Source organism: Phytophthora infestans, genomic scaffold (assembly GCF_000142945.1).
Source record: "Phytophthora infestans T30-4 supercont1.16 genomic scaffold, whole genome shotgun sequence".
In the NCBI taxonomy this organism is placed as follows: domain Eukaryota; phylum Oomycota; class Peronosporomycetes; order Peronosporales; family Peronosporaceae; genus Phytophthora; species Phytophthora infestans.
Genome location: NW_003303743.1, coordinates 2,229,106 through 2,245,888, shown reverse-complemented (window position 1 = coordinate 2,245,888; position 16,783 = coordinate 2,229,106). Strand labels below are relative to the sequence as shown.

Genomic DNA, 16,783 nt, shown 5'->3' with positions numbered 1-16,783 from the left:
TTACCGATTGCGTGAAACGTCTACGAAAGAAGAGTTTGACGCGTAGCACACGGCAAGGTGTGAAGTCGTTGGCAAAGGAGTATCCTTACTACCCCGGAATCGACGCTGAAAAAGCTTTCCTGTTTGCTCCGGAACTTGAAGACGATGGATTTCCTCGAATTGGAAAAGGATCTGACGAGGACCCCTTAGTTGTGGGAATTTCTACTCTAAGCTTGCTAACAAAAGTTAACAAGCTCCGTAGTGATGACCACTTCAGACTTTTCCACACCGACGCTACTTTTAAGCTCACTGACCTGGGCTACCCAGTGATAACTTGTGGATTTACTGATCGATCGCGCACGTACCACCTTGCTACCATCCTGATAGTTAGTGCTAGAACTCACCGAGAGTACGAATTGGCATTTGGATGTTTTGCAAAGCTGTACCAAAGGATATTTGGGCTTCGCTGCGCGTGGATGCTATCATGGGAGACGCAGAAGACGCACAGCTGAACGCGTTGCGAAACGTTACAGTATTTAGCGAAAGCAAATACTTGATGTGTTTTTTTCATGTGCTTTATAACGTGCACAAGCGGACAAGACACCTTGAAACAGGCCCGGGGGTTTCCGTATTTTCAGGAGTTATGGATATGCATTTTACGACAAACTATACAGAGTACTGCAGTGTGAAAGATCGCGTTATTTCCGAGTGGAGAATGGAACCATGCCTCAAAGCGTTTGCGGATTACTTTGAAGAACAGTGGATTGAAAGCCGTTTTTGGAGATGGCAGATTTATCACTCTCCATCTAGTTACGCTACGACAAACAATCCCTGTGAAATATTTAACGCCACTGTCAAACGTCATGTACAGCGGAAAGCTTCCGAAATTTGCACGTTGATCCGAAGTATGATTACTCTGGCTGAAGATGTAGGTTGTGATGTTGCCTCTCCTTCAGCATCTATCGCCGCACCCAATCCCGAAATCAAACGTACGGCTAAGTGGATGTTGAAAGCCAAAGCTGTAATGGTATTTCGGACTCGTGATGCAGCACAAGTGCGTGTGATGCATATATCGGAAATGCATATGGATGCAGAAGCCATGGCATCCATGCGGGAAATGGCGAATGTTAGTATTTGCGACCAAGAATCCGAACATTTCTCGTTTCTATCCTTGCTGTTAGACAAGTCACAAAAACGAAAAGCTTCTTGCCTGTATTGTGATAGCGTGAAATGGTCTACGAGGCGGGCACATCGACAAAATATGCCTCCCAATGGATGGCTAGTGAATGCTGAGGAGAACGAATGCGCGTGCTCAATGCACGTTAAGTTTGGAATATGTTCTCACATAGTGGTGGCTAGATCGGTCCTCGGGATTGGAAATAACGTTGGCTTTGGGGAAAAACTTATGTGTAGACGAGCAAGAAAGAAGCTGAGAAAAAGCCAAGGTGACACTGTGGCTTCTGTATCGGATCGGAGCAATTTGGGAGTCACCATTGACGCTGAGGCTCAGTTTCGTGCGTTCCGACATAGGCAAGAGCACTTGTGACATGTTCACGAGTTGGATAGAGAGTCTTTCGAGGATGGTAGTGTTCGAATGTTACCCTCGACGCAAATTGACCAGGGCTTTTACGGGCATATTCACAACACCACAAACCGCAACAACTCTTACGATCGAGTTATCGCCAGTGAAAATTGGAATGGAAACAATGAATGGCTGAATGCATGGAGTCCAGGGTTTATATATCCACTGACTTCGACGAATGTATCGACTAGTTATAGAAATTTCGTGCCTGGTCCTGCACAAGACGGCTTTGCGATGCAGCTACACCCAGGACCGAACCAGCCAAACTTGCATCACGAAATCAGTCAACAGTTCAGCTACACCCCTGCTTCCTATATGTCGACAGCAACTGAAAACGAGAGAAGTACCGATTTTGCCACAAGGTGTATGGAGCAAGACTCCGAGAACGTGTTTGGTCCTGGTAGACCTGTGGAGTGGACTCGCAGTACAGATGACACTTTGTTTGGTACGCCGTCATCCCGCCAAGTAGGAAGACCTCCGTTATCATCCCGCGCACTTCAGATGCAAGCCCTGCTGAACTAATACGACTAAACCATTGCTGTTGTTATTCTCATTATTTTATTATCAATACAGAACCTTTATTGCAAAACCCACTGCCAGTTCACAATAAGTCGGGCGAGCTAATGTGAAACCCACTGCCAGTTCACAATAAGTCGCGCGAGCTAATGTGAAACCCACTGCCAGTTCACAATAAGTCGCGCGAGTTAATGTGAAACCCACTGCCAGTTCACAATAAGTCGCGCGAGTTAATGTGAAACCCACTGCCAGTTCACAATAAGTCCCGCGAGTTAATGTGAAAGGATTGGGATTGAAAAACGAGTGGTCACAATTCAACAGACGCAGAATATGTCGAGGCGTGTGTGTACGCAGCGCACAGAGCGGAAGAAGTTTCAGCTGCTGCGGCAATGGCAATCTCACCCGGAATGGACTCTCCGTGACGCCTCTCATGAACTGGGAGTCTACGATAGCACCCTCCGAGGTTGGAAGGAACAGTACTGGCACCGACTGGACGAGGAATGCGGTTCACATCGAAAGCGAAGGAAAGGAGGAGGGCGGAAGTACAAAACGAAGCCCTACGAGGGGAGGATTATCGATTACTTTGATAATATGCGTGCAAGTGGCAGAGACACCTTCTCGGAGATGTTGCATTATTGCAGAAACATTGAAGAATTTACGGCAGATATAACCAATCCCAACTCTCAAAACACATGGGTCCGTCGGTTTATCGAACGATATTCAAAGCCAGGGCCAGCGGACGTTGTGGTGGTGGTTCCTGGTGTACCAGAACATTTGCAGGACGCCCAGAACAACCCGAGCCCGCCTGAAGCGTCGCAGGACGTATCCGCATCACCCCAGGACGTCCAGGACGCCTAGGTCGCTTCGCAGGACGTATCCGCGTCTCCACAGGACGTCCAGGACGCCCAGGACGCGTCGCAGGAAGAATTTTACATGCCCCAGGACGTGCAGGATGCCTTGCAGGACGCCCAAGAGGTTTCCAATGTTTTTCAGGGCAAGACTATAGGCGGTCAGCACTTGCCAGGCGTTTCTCAGTGTCTACAAGACGCCATGCAGAACGTACAGGAGGCTATACAGGTCGGGCTGGATGTCCCCGATGGTATCCAGAGTGATGACGATGATCATTACCACGTAGGTATGTTGGTTTCACTTTTCTCCAAGGACACTACATATAAGGCTGCATTGCTGTGCAAGAACTTTTGGCTTTTCTACTTTTTGAAAGCTCCGAAGGTTACTGCGTACGAGCTTCGGAAAATGCAGAAGGAAGCAATTGTATCGCCCAACAAGTTGGTACAAATTTTACCTTGGTCTGTCATTAGGCAGTGCCAAAAAGCTATATCCTCGTTTCAAAACAAACGCGAAGGCGTCGGAGAGCTGGGTATGGTGGTGAAGGTTGCAACAGTGGGAATATTGACTCCGCCCACCGTCGCAGCCATGAAGCGGTGGCATGAAGTTACGAAAGTCATTGACACGCTAGAGAAAGCGTTCGTGTGGATCACTAAAGTTGACTTTACTCTCAATGTAGATCGACATTTTCGAGTTATCAAAGACCAAACTCTCGAATCCCGCTTGAAAGTCCTCCCTGTTTTCTCACCCCAGGTACATTTTACTCTTACTATTTCTGTTTCTTATCGAGACTGCTAGCTAACCTCGTTTTTTTTTAATTGGGACGTGTAGATGGAGCTAATTGAGATTGCTGGGAAGGGCTCTTTTAGCGATGCAACCTTCGAAATCTTGCTCGAGAAATTGTTCAGTGGGCCGAAGGTAGTCTGCATCAAACCTACAACTATGCTGGCTGTGGTTGAAGGCGCAGTATCTATTGACACCCACGAGCTCGCCAAATTGTTTTTTGATTTGTCGAATGAAATAGTGCTGCTCCCTATTAACTGCAACGGCATTCATTGGCGCAGTATAATGGTAAAGCTCGCGAGCTCTGAGGTCCTCGTGTACGATCCAATGGGCTCTTCCTATTTGGCCAACGTCCGGGGTGTCGCGCAGACTGTAATTCCGCTACTTCCAACTTCGAGAACACGATATCGGCTTCGTACGTACGAATCTGAATTTGGTTTTCAACTGGACAACTACAAATGCGGTTTGTTTGTACTACTAGCATTTGAGATGCTTTGTGGTGCGAACTTACCAGGTAAAAGAAGCAGAAGTCTTCTTCAATACCTGCGCTACAGATACTTCTGCATGTGCTTCTAACACATGAATTCCATTTTCTTTTTTCCTTCATTAATATTACGCTTATCTCCAACGTGACCATAGTCTAAATAAATTGAACATGAATGCTGCGATATGTGTCTACGACTTGAAGCTCTGGTCGTCTCGGTATTCCCACGGTTTCTCCCACGATAGCCTCTGTGGCAGCTAGCTCCTGGGCAGTATCTTATAATACCAGGCGTCTCTGTGGTAGCAATCTCGACGATTATGGCACCTCTGAGGTCACCCACAATCGTTCCCCCAAATCCATCGCCTCAGTCCTTGTATATTAATAGTCTCCCCCGTCATCTCCGGCCTCCTCCATGATCTCCATGATCTCCATGATCTTGTTCATCATCTCTGGCCTCCCCTTCCACATTGGTTGTCTTGGTAGTCTTCATCGTAGACGCCACCTCTCCAGTAGTCTGTAGTGACCGCCTCCGTTGCTTGGCAGCCGGTAAAGCGGCAACTTCACCACGCCGAGCACCGCCGCCAACGCTGCCTGCGTCTTTTATCTTTCAAATACTATGTGGAGCACATCAATCACTGATTCAGTGTGTAGTGGTTTATGCACAGCATAATTTTATCCAGACCCCCTTATGCATTTTGGTGGGACCCCATCAGAATTTTGTTGGAGCCCTTTTGACTTCTGACTACAACTTAGAAGCTGGCTTTTTACCAGGTAGTAATGATGATGACTTGGTATGGATCGACGACGCACACTTCAATTTTGTATGCGATCGCCAGTTACCGATGTACGCCCTTATTGGTCGATTTTCACCAATCCTAACCTGCCATCTAAATCTGTTTAGACTCGCACCCAACCTGTGGCACACAGCCTAGCAGAGCTCAAAACACACAAAACTGGCCCCGACAACGAGGCCTCTACGCTCAGGCTTGTTTATTGCCCAACTACACAGGCCTCAAGCTCGACCGCTCGAGCTCCACAGCTCAAGCGTTCGGCCAATCAAGAATCGCTCCACAGCCCCCCCACTCCTTACCCCACCCCACCCCCTCACCCAACGATGGCGTAGCTAAGTGGAAGAGCACAGGGCTGTGCCTTGGGGCTGCTAATTTGAATCCAGCCGTCGCCATCTTTTTGATTGCGGGGTGTAGGCTCATCACGGGCAAGCGGCTGAAGGCGTGGTGCTCTACCTGCTTAGGTATCTGAGTAAAGTAATATGTGGTTAGGCTGTGTACGTTATGGCAAATGTGTGTGATGAATTTGCTAGCTCATCGTTCCTGTTGCTAATCCTTGACTTTTAAAACGTCTTGGGTGTAGCCAGGAGCGGGGTCGCGAACGGCTCCAGACTGTAGGTTTTTTTTGGTGGCGCTTAATTCTGTCGTTTAGGTCTCTTTTGCTGTGAAGAGCCTGCAAGTGCTTAATGACGGCGCTCGACCCACGCGAGCTGATATCTTTCTTGCCGTTCAGCAAGGCAAGTACGGTTTTCTCTGTTTTCTGGCCCACCTGAAGACCACAGTCACGATAGTCGTCAGCCTCTTGGTGTCGAACAAAACCGTCTTCAAAAACAATCTATATGAAGACCACCAGCAGCTTCGCTCTCGACCGCTTTTGTTTTTGCGCCAGTGCGTACCAGCGTGAATCTTAAGCGTACCACGCAAACCACGCAGCATGGAGGTGAGCTGGAGATCCCTGGCGTTGTTTTTTGCTTAGCGTGCGAACTTCATCTGGGTATTCATGTGGACAGCTTCATTTTCTTGGTGTAGATTCGCTGTTTTGCTTAGCTTCGAGTGCATCTATGCGAGCGTCCTGCCGCTTGATGTGCTCGATAAAGTGCTAAATCACAGCCGCTTGGTGGTCGATGGTCTTCTGGTTCTCGCTTGGTTCTCTTGGCTGCTCATCGTCGTTGTGGGTGGGTGCCTTACGTGTCTTGGCGCCTTCATAGGTAGTGGATGAAGCTGTCAGGTGCGAGAACAAAACAAGCAACTTGGCTGGTGAGCATTCAGTGTGAGCAACAGCCGCTACGATGCGCTTCACAGCTGGACTTGTGGGGATCAGGTCTTTGAGTAGCGGGAAGTGAAGGAAGATGCGTGCAGGGAGGACATCGATTACCTCCTTATTAATGTTGAGACTGTCGGTCTTGAGCTGAAAGCAGATATCAAACAGGACCGGCTGCACTCGATCCATCGCTTCATGCATCTGCATGTCAAAGTGAGTCAAGTCTTGCAGCAGCACCGCGGTTTTAGGTTTGTATCTGAGTACTTTCGCTATGTTGTGGTTTTCATTGCTTGTATTAAAAAATTTATAGAGCCCTTTGTCCGTCATGCTTAGATTCCAGGAGTCTCTGTCCAAGATTCGGTGTGCAGTCATCTCGTCGCAGCCGTTTGCATCCTGAGCGCCTCCTCTTCGAAGCGAGTGCGATGTCAAGGCGACATCCACACCATCGGCAGGCGCCACACGGTCTAGCACCCGTTTAACGTGCGCGTATACTGTAGGGGCCGTGGCAACGCGCGGCGGGGCTGCTGGAGCGGTAAAACCAGTGGTGACTTGCGGAGCGCTCAGCAGCTCGATCAGCGGGACGTCGGGAGAGAGCGACAGCATCTGCTTCTGCGACGTCTTCATGCGAATCAAGCGCACTAAGAAGGCGTCACCTGCCTCCACTGACATGTTTTGTTTGCGGACCATGGCTAGGTCAGACGCGCGGCCGAACAAGTACAAGGGAGGACATCGCAAAGTTGCATCTTGATAGTCACTTTATGAGCCAGCATAAGTGTACAAATACATCATCATTCTTTTCAAATTATCTTTCGTACCAGGTGATGTCTTCGCTACGAGCCCACCACCATCTCGCTTCAGACAGAAGCTGTCTAGTGTCCTTATACATTTTTCCGGTCTCGTCAATATCAATGCACTTCCTTATGTATTCCTGTTCAGCTTACTCTCCTTAAATTTTTTTGACGAACTCACCGATGGTTGTTTCCTTAGCCTGCAAGGTGTTACCAGACTGTAGTTCGTCTAAGCCCATGCCACTAATCCACTGGCCCCATAAAAGCAAAGTATGCAAGTGATATGTCAATGACTTAGCGTTTGGATCGACATACATATATTTTGCGTATCGATCGGACGTATCGGCTGGCGTAGAGGACTCATCTACCCCTATTCAAATTTGATTGGTTAAATAACATTATCATTTTGAAAGCTATTGGTTAGTACTATAACAAAATTATCTCAGTGGCTGTAAGACATCAATTCAAAATTTAAGTGAAGTCCGATGAAACTTCATATCCTACCATATGGAACAGTTGGCGGTGACCCCGGGCTACCACAACGACCCGGACATGAACTATACTGTCGTAATGCATATGTATTATTTGAGTGTTTGTAAAACACTCAAGTCGAATCCACGTCTGTCGCACCCTCGCGGCCACTAATCTCCAAGTCCTTCATCCAAATGTGGTCGCTGTAGTATTCGGACGTGCTGTCGAACTCACGTTGAGAGCGGGCTGTTCGTAGCTGTCTTGCTGCTAATCAATCGCGTTGCAGTCGTTTATGTTAGCCTTTGCAGTGTGTGTGGTAGCTGAGAGCTGCGTTGGACCCGGTGTAGTCCCTTGGGATTGTTTGTGTTGCAGAGGTTTGAAGAACGACAGAATAGATGGATGCTGGCTCGTTACCGAAAGTTGTTGATTCCGAGGTCGTCCGACTTGTCGCTTTGTGGGGATAGCAGCACCAACAGCCTGTTTTCTCCTTGCAGTTGCCTTTGGATATGGGGTGTCAGTTTCCGCTTTGCTCGGGGGCACTGTTTCGCTAGGATAATGCGATAAAAACTCGGCAGGAATCGTAATATACTTCAGTGACAGCGACTTTAACGTTTTCATTGTCAACTCGATCAAAGGTTATCTCTGCAAGCGGACATTTGCCATAGCAGCTGTATCAATGTCGTATCCGGCCTCAAAAAGATCTTTTAGAAATGCTCCGCAAATGGTGAGATAATCCCCATCGCCTATCAAAGTCAACGTATCCGCACAAGAGTCAGGAGTTAAAATTAAGTGCCGCATCGCTACTACTCCGTAGTCGGACTCAAAGAAATAATTCCCAGTGTACAGTAAGCGGATGAAATCCTCTTGGGGGCTCATCTTATCCAGACATGGACGGCAGGCGAGGAGCGACGGAGATCAACGGACAGGAGGACAAGACAGTGAAGTGGATAAGTCAACATCCACCTTCGAGCAGCTGCCACCTTAAAGGAGCAACCGGTTGAAGATCCAGACGACCCGGTATACTCAAGGCAAGTGTGCGGCGAATGGCGATCTTCGTGAGGAGTCGCTGTTGCTTGAATGAGGGAGCGGGAGACCAAGTGCATGTGGTAGTAGAGGGATAGCCTCAGTTCGAGATTAGCCGAGAAGCAGGCAAGTGCTTCCAGAGAGAGCCACGAGCGTATCGGTCTGATACGTTTCGCGCAGAAGACAAGTACAACAACCAGTTAGCCAGTTAGCCAGTGTCATCGCAGTGTTAGTCCTTGAGTGTGAGGGTTTCCCAAGAGTGTGTTAGAGAGACGGGTATTGTAGCCCCGTAGGATCGTCGGTATCAGCAGCCCGCAACGTCGTGACGTGTCCCCAAAGAGAGGGTAGTGGAGTTAGCCCCCGGTACTAAGAGCCCCCGGGATCACGCGCGAGCGATCTGGCAATAGATCTCGACGGATTCCCTTACGTGCACGCGGCCTAGGAAATCAGTTACCGTTTGCTGTGCGTGTGCTAGGATAGCTGTAGGTGTATTTTAGGGCAGCGGTTTCTGTGGCCACCGGACACCGTCTTCTGATCAGGGACAGGACTGGCAGCTACGTGACGTGGACGACCACCTCAACTGACAGACCACGGTGATCATTGACTCAACTGGTTAAGGCGCGCAGTGAGCTACGACCCGAAGTTCATATTTCGAGAAGTTTACTTGGTGGTCATACAGGGGCCTTCTATTGAAGCTTGGCCCTGTGGCACGAACCCCGCCACGAGGGAGAAGAGAGAAAGAGACGAGTGAGTGAGGAAGAGGAAGGGGAAGAGGAAGAGGGAGAGGAAGGGGAAGAGAGGGGAAGAGAGAGAGAGAGAGAGCAGGAAGAGGAAGAGAGAGAAGAAAAGAAGCAGACGCTGAATTGACGAGGAAGACAACGCAGAAGACGACAATGGCTAAGCGAGCAGCCCGTGCAGCTAGGAGATCGAGCACGCCGACGTCGAGCACGACGCCCACCAGTGCAACGACTCGACGATCATCTACTACGCCAGTAGCACCGGGGAAGACGCTCCAGCCTAGAACTCGCATCCGCTTGAATACGGGTGACGGGAACGGCGGCAACGATGAAGTGGCGGTGAGCAGCAGTGTTACCATCGCGCCGGCTGGTGATGACGGAAGTGGAGACAGCAGCGACGACGACGCAGAGGACGATGCCAGCCGAGCAGGTGGACAACGAAGCGATGGAAACGGTGGCGCCAAAAATGGCAACAATAGCAATAGAGGTGGCGGCGGACGTGACGGTAGGTCCCCGAATGATCACACCGCCCGAGGAACAGGAGCATCACCGGCGAACCCGACGCAAACAGCAGACGACGAACTGGAATCGATGGCCTGGTGGGATGCGTTGACACCGGGGCAGCAGCGTGCAATGATGAAACGATTCGTGGTGCAGCCACCAGCCCCAGCGCCAGCACCATCGACGCAGCAACCAATTGTGATTCAGGCCCCACCATCCTCCGACTAGCCACGCAGACACAATATGAAGAGGCTGCACATTGAAGACTTCAGCGGCAAGTCAAGCGAGTCCGTGGAAGCGTGGCTAGCGACGATACCTCAGGAGGTAGAACGGCAAGCAGGCCTTGGCGGTGACTCGTGGACGGCCGAGGAGCTGTATTACGGAGCCACTGCTCATCTAAAGGATGCAGCCAGTAAATGGTTAATCACGCTGACCGAACACATGCAACCGGAAGATAGAACCCTCAGTTACCTGGTGAGGAAGATACGGAAGAAGTATGGAAGCCGGGACAATATGTTCCGCATCCAGCAGCGGCTCGCAGCGAAAGTGCAGCAGCCCGGCGAGCGCCTGAGCGACTACGCGGCCAGCCTGACTAACATTGGGTTCGGCAAGCGCATTCCAGCAGAGTCCTACGTGGAGGCGTTCATCAACGGCATTAATAATGAGACGACAGCAACACAAGTACGGGCCTACGAACCTCAAACGCTGGATGAAGCCGTACAGCTCGCGGAGGACAAGTGTGGAGAGTATGGCGAGGGGTTCAAGGTCACCGACTGGCGCGTAGCGAAGCGCAGGTATCGAGAGAACCGAGAGTACGGCGAGGAGGGAGACGCTACTCCTCCAAAGAAGAAATCGACGAATGAGGCGGCAGAGCAACTCGACTGGAGACAGCTGGGTTTGGGATTCGGTGGCGAAGAGCCCCCGAGTTTTGACACGAATGGGAAGGCAGTGAGTGGATTGGCTAAAACGGCTAAGAAGGACCCACTCTCATTGACCGCCCTCCAAGCTCTGATGCTTGTCTCCGCCGGGTTAGGGAAAGACAGTGCCAAGGCGACGTCCGGCAACTTAAAGGCGGCACAAGCGCGGAAGATCATCGAGGCCGAGAATAACTCCGCAACGGGCAATCAGCAGCCGGGGAACGACGCAGCGGCAGGCACGCGCTGGCAAGGCCAGAACCGCAACGGTAACACCGGCGGCGGCAGCAGTTTCAACGGCGGAGGAAGAGGCGGAGGCGGTCGAGGCTTCGGAGGCTTCGGAGGCGGAAGCGGTCGTGGCGGTCGCACAGGCCTGGAGAACTACGGGCCCCAAGATACCCGCCCCATTTTGCAGAGGAAGGCAGCGTCTGCGTGTAACTACTGCGGAGAGGTAGGCCATTGGTGGCGCGAGTGTCATAAGCAGTTGGCCGATGAAGAGACTGCGAAGCGGCACCAGACCGTGCCAGTAGTGACCAGTGATCCGGGAGCCAACGGCGCAGCAGTTACAGCGACGACAACGGCGCCGGGAAACTAGGAACGGCAGTGAAGGCGGGGGCTTCACTGTCGCAAGACGACGCTATCCCCGAGATAAGAGAAGGCGGCGACGTAAGGCTGGAGGATCACGTAAGGGTCTTACGAGCAGCGGCTGGGAGGAGAAGTGCTCTGACCCAGAAGAAGAGTACCGACGTGAGAAGCGGTGGTACTGCAACCCAGGGGAAGAGTGGAGGAACGGATGGCCAGCGCGGCGCAGCAGGTGCGGCGACTGGTGGCGAGCAGAAGGACGCGTTGGACGCAGTGAAGACGGAGACGAAGTCTCGGAAGCGAGCGAACGAGGTGTGCATGCCGGTGATGATGAACCCGGTGGACGATGTCGAGTTCATGCCGGCCAAGAAGGGGCGTACGAAGAAGCAGAAGCTCCGGGCGAAGTTATCACTTAGCGGTGGCCGAGCTGTATCCGAACGAAGGCGACAGCGACGCGCGAGCGTGAACTTAGCGGCAGTGCACGGCATTCTGGTGAGCGAGCTACGGGAACGGCGCGAAGAGCGAGCCAAGGTGCTGCGGGTGATTGTGAGGAAAGCGTTGCGTGTATTGGCAGAAGCAGATGGGAGCGTACGGCGCGGTGACCACGTACGGCGCGGTGATCACGTACGGGCACTTCAAGTAGCGGTGGCCGCTGGAAGAGCAGTCGACGCGCCAACGCCAAGGAAGAAGAGGAGCCGCACCAAGAGGTCAGGACCGGTAATCGAACCGCCCGGAAGTGACGAAACGGCAGCAGAACTGGAAGACGACGAATGGTTGGCGTGCGTCCAGCGGTACATGGAGAAATGCCCTGTGGAGCTAAAGAGGAGGGCTCACTTGCGGATATGCGGGCCGCCAGGAAGCAAGCAGTCAAAGAGGCGAAGGCGTATCGAAGAGCAAAGCGGGTGCGACGACTCCAGCGTTACCGACAACAGGAGAAGCAACGCCGGATCGAGGCGACCAAGTTGATGAAGCTGATGGATGAGAAGTGCAAGCCGAAGAAGAAGTACGTATACGAGAAGAGCGGCGACTACGGCGATGTGGAGCTCGCGGCGGGCGAGGATGGGCGAGAGCTACGAGTGGCTCAGTTAAGAGCTGCAGGAGCAGGAAGTCCAAGTTGTCTGCCGGCGGCATTGCTAGCGTTTACGCGAGCACACACACAGGAAGTGCGACTAGACAGCTGCGCACAATTCAGCGTTGCAGGCGTCGATTTACGGCGCTACGGTCGGTGCATTACGCGCGACGCTCCAGTGGATGTGGCTGAAGGGTTTGGCGGAGGTCGAACACGTGTACTGGGAGTATGGAGGTTTCTGGGCACGACGCAGTCCCAGCAGAGAGTTACGATCGATGCGCTGGTCGTGGACGGACAGGGCGACGAGTTCCTGGTAGGAGAAGACTGGATGGTTGAGCGGCAGGTGAAAATGGACTTCTCGACGCGAGAGTTGAAGTACCGAGAGGCGGACGGCACGAAGGTCATATTACCCTTCACGTGTCACGGAGTGAGCTCATTGCAATTGGAAGGAGCCGGGCGCAGCGCGATGGTACGGCTGGCCAAGACGGTAAAGCTCACGACGAATACGCAGAGTGTAGTGCGCGTCACTGTGGACGCCGAGGACGGGACGACGGGCGTGTTTGTTCCCAAGCCAAGCAGTAAGCGGCATTTGCTGATGGCGCCGACACTGGACACAGTGCGCAACGGGACAGTACGCATAGAAGTGATGAATCTGGAAGGCAGACGCGAGAAGATGCCGGCCCGTGAAGCCTTAGGCACCTGGGTTCCGACGGAAGAAGTGATGAAGATCCTGTCGCTGAATGGCGAGCTAGAGCAAACACGAGTGGCAGAGTGGGTGAAGACACTGAGCACGGAAGAAGCACTGCCATTGACGGACGAAGATAAGTTGGACATCGGAGACATGGAGCCGTCGGATCGTGAGCTTGTGGTGGCGTTGTTACGACGTTATCGAGGGATAGTCGAGAAGAAGAAGGGATGCCCGCCACTTGCAAAGACAAACGTGCAGCATCACATAAACACTGGAGACACGGCGCCGATCATGCTAGGACGAAGAAGGCATGCAGGGTCGGAGTACGAGCTGATAGACAATGAGGTTGACACGATGCTGGAGCAAGACGTCATCGAGAAGGGAGAAGGCGCGTGGGGTTTCCCCGTGGTGATTGTAAAGAAAAAGGACGGCAGCGTGCGCTTCTGTATTGACTACAGAGCTCTGAATGCAGTGACAACGAAGGACGTCTACCCACTGCCGAGAGTGGATGAGACGTTAGAAGCGCTGCACGGGTCAAGGCGATTCACGAGTCTTGATTTGCACGCCGGCTACTGGCAACTGGCGGTGGCACCGGAAGACAGGCAGAAGACAGCGTTCACAACGAGGCGTGGACTCTTCCAATTCAAGCGCATGCCTTTTGGACTCTGCAACGCACCGAGTACATTCCAACGACTGATGGACTGTGTGCTACGAGGTCTTACATGGGTCTGTTGCCTGGTCTACTTGGACGACGTGATCATTTTTACGAAAGGGACTGTGGCTCAACATGTGGTCGAATTGGCAGTTGTATTGGAGCGATTGGCAGAAGCTGGCCTGAGTTTGAAAGCGTCCAAGTGTTCCTTTGCGGCGACGCGGATGGAGTATTTAGGGCATGACCTAACGACAGAAGGGATCCAGCCGACGAACCGGCTGATTAAAGCGATTGTAGAGTTCCCCCGACCACAAGACGAAGCGCAGGTGAGGAGATTCGTGGCATTGGCTGGCTACTATCGACGATTTGTGCCGGAGTTTGGGACGAAGATGGCGCCGCTGACTAGTTTGCTGCGGAAGACGACTGAGTGGACTTGGGGAGATGCACAAGAGGAGGCGTTCACGTGGGCAAAAGCATGGCTTAGTACAAGACCTGTCCTTATCTACCCTGACTACAAATTGCCGTTCAAGTTAACGACGGACGCCTCGAAGACCGGACTAGGAGCAGTGTTATCGCAGGACCAAGGACGTGGCGACCAACCGGTGGCGTACGCCTCCAAGGTCAATAGTCCGACGGTCGCCAACTACAGCATTTCAGAATTGGAGTGCCTGGCAGTAGTGTGGGCAGTGAGGCTGTTCAGACCTCATCTTTACGGAAGGGAGTTCACGATTGTGACGGACCACATTGCGTTGAAGTGGCTCATGACGGCGAAGGAACCGGCGGGTAGACTGCATCGTTGGGCGCTCACTCTGCAAGAGTACGACTTCGACATTCTATACCGTCCGGGTAGAGAAAACCACGTGGCAGACGCTTTATCCCGAGAACCAGCAGGTGACGCAGCAGTGACTGATAAGGACGGTGAGAGCAAGGAGGACCCCGACATCGGAGGAATGCAAGAGGTGCGCTCCCGTGACGAAGTGGAGGCCGAGGTAGCGGCTGAAGTTGGGCGACTAGCAGCAGAAGCGAGTGGAGTAGCGACGGTGAATCGGGTCGACAGCGCAGAGTTAGGCATCGTGCAGTTCACTGATCAGGACATCAAGAGAGAGCAAGGACGATCAAATATGGTGCAGAAGTTGAAGGAGCAAGGAAAGTATCGAGGACGGCGCGTATTCGAGGACGAGGACGGCATGGTGAAGGTGGGGATAACGCCTGGGGAAGAGCGCATCCTATTGCCTGCGGCGTACTGGGCATTGGCGTTCAAGGAGGCGCACGACAGCATCTGGACGGGTCACCTACGGGGATCACAGACGAACGAGAGACTACGCCGGTTGTATTGGTGGCCTGGGATGAGCAGGACGGTGAGCAGCTGGGTATCAGCGTGTCAAGATTGCGGCTCGCGCAAAGCACGACCGAAAGCAGTGGTTCCGCCATTACGGAGTGTGCGCACTGGAGATGTTTGCGACAGATGGGCGATCGACGTTGCCGGCCCACTACCGGTGACGCCCAACGGCAAGAGATACGTGATTGCTGCTGTGGAGTACACGACGCGATACGCGGTCGCGGAGGCTGTCGCGGAGCATACGGCGAAAGAGATTGCGCGGTTTTTGATGGAGAAAGTGGTGTTGGTCTTCGGCCCCATGAGAGAGATCATGATGGACGGCGCGATGGAGTTCAGCAGTCAAGCGACGGCGGAGCTGCTGCAGCTATTGCAGGCGAAGCAGTCGACACCGGTGCCGTACCGACCGAACCTGCTTGGACTTGCTGAACGTTTTCACAGAACCTGGAAGGACATCGTGAGTCTGTATGTGGGCGAAGAGCAGGATGATTGGGACGATTTTCTGCCTAGTGCACTATACGCGTATAACTCGGCGAAGCACGCGACGCATGGCTACCAGCCTAACGAACTAATGATGGGCCGGAAATTACGGACGCCTGCAGAGTTGCTGAGGAAGAGTCGGTTGGTGTACCCGCATAGCACATTGCAGGAGTACCATCGAGTGCTGCTCGAAGATTTGGAGACGGCGCGTGAGTTGGCGGCGTTGGCGCTAGCGAAGGAGCAAGCAAGGCAGGCGATGTATTACAACCAGAGGAAGGTACGTACAGGACGAGACTTTAGACCGAATCAATTGGTATGGGTGTACAGGCCCACGCGAGGACCAGGCATCACCAAGCTCGGGCATCGCTGGCGTGGACCTGCGCAGATCATAGAGGCGGCCGGGTATGACAATTTCCGAGTGAAGATGCTGGAATCGGGAAAGGAGCTAGTGACGCATTGCTCGTTCCTGATCTCCTATTATTATCCGACGAATCTGCTGGAAGAGATGGCGCGCGACATCGCAGCTGACTTGCAGGAGGAGGCAGTCGCGGCGGCTGACGCTGATTCTGAGGACGACGACGGAGACGAACCGGAAATAGCAGCGACGGAGGCTGCTGAAGATAGAGCGGCGGCAGCGGCAGGAACGAGTGGTGGAGCGAGCACGACGGATGGAGACGGACGCAGCGGGGCGATAGCGACCAGCGACACAAGTCAGATTGCTGCCGACAGCGCAGGGCAGCAAGTCACCAGCGCCACGGACGTGCTGCCGACGCGGAAGACGGCCCCAGGCAAGCGACGTGCCACCCCGACAGCACATCAGGATCAGGATGACGAAGACGACGACGGACACGGGGAGCAGTCGAGAGGCCGTGCGCCACCACGCAAGCGCGTGCGCTTCACGGCCCGAGCAGCAGTCGAACCTAACGCAGACACCATTGCTAGCCGAACGCGAGCACGACAGCGAAGAGCTCCGTACACAGACGCAGAACCAAGTGTTGGTGACGAGACTAACGCAGCAGCAGACGCACCAGCACGAGGACGAGCAGTCGGACCACCTGACGAAGAAGACGAAGAGCCGACCATTTACGTGTTTGCTGGACGAGTGCGACGCGGTGTCGACAGCTTGGTGTCCACACGACCTCGCCTCAGCAGATGGCGGCCGGACGACGTTGTGGTTGAACGCCGCCGACGACGATATCGGACCCGCACCGGCCGATACATACTGGAGTTCGAAGTTGAACGGCTGGGTGATCGACTTGACCCAGACGGCCCCCAGAAGCTCTGGATCAACCAAGCAGATTAC

General features: G+C 53.0%; 1 protein-coding gene across 1 annotated transcript; it reads right to left on the bottom strand.

The window, feature by feature from the left end:
* Window positions 1-16,302: 16,302 nt before the first annotated feature.
* On the bottom strand, window positions 16,303-16,563 carry PITG_22872 (uncharacterized protein; the record flags this gene model as incomplete). Its single annotated transcript, XM_002902975.1, has 1 exon — window positions 16,303-16,563. One exon carries the CDS (start codon window positions 16,561-16,563, stop codon window positions 16,303-16,305), a length of 261 nt encoding a protein of 86 aa, XP_002903021.1.
* Between the last annotated feature and the right edge of the window lie 220 nt (window positions 16,564-16,783).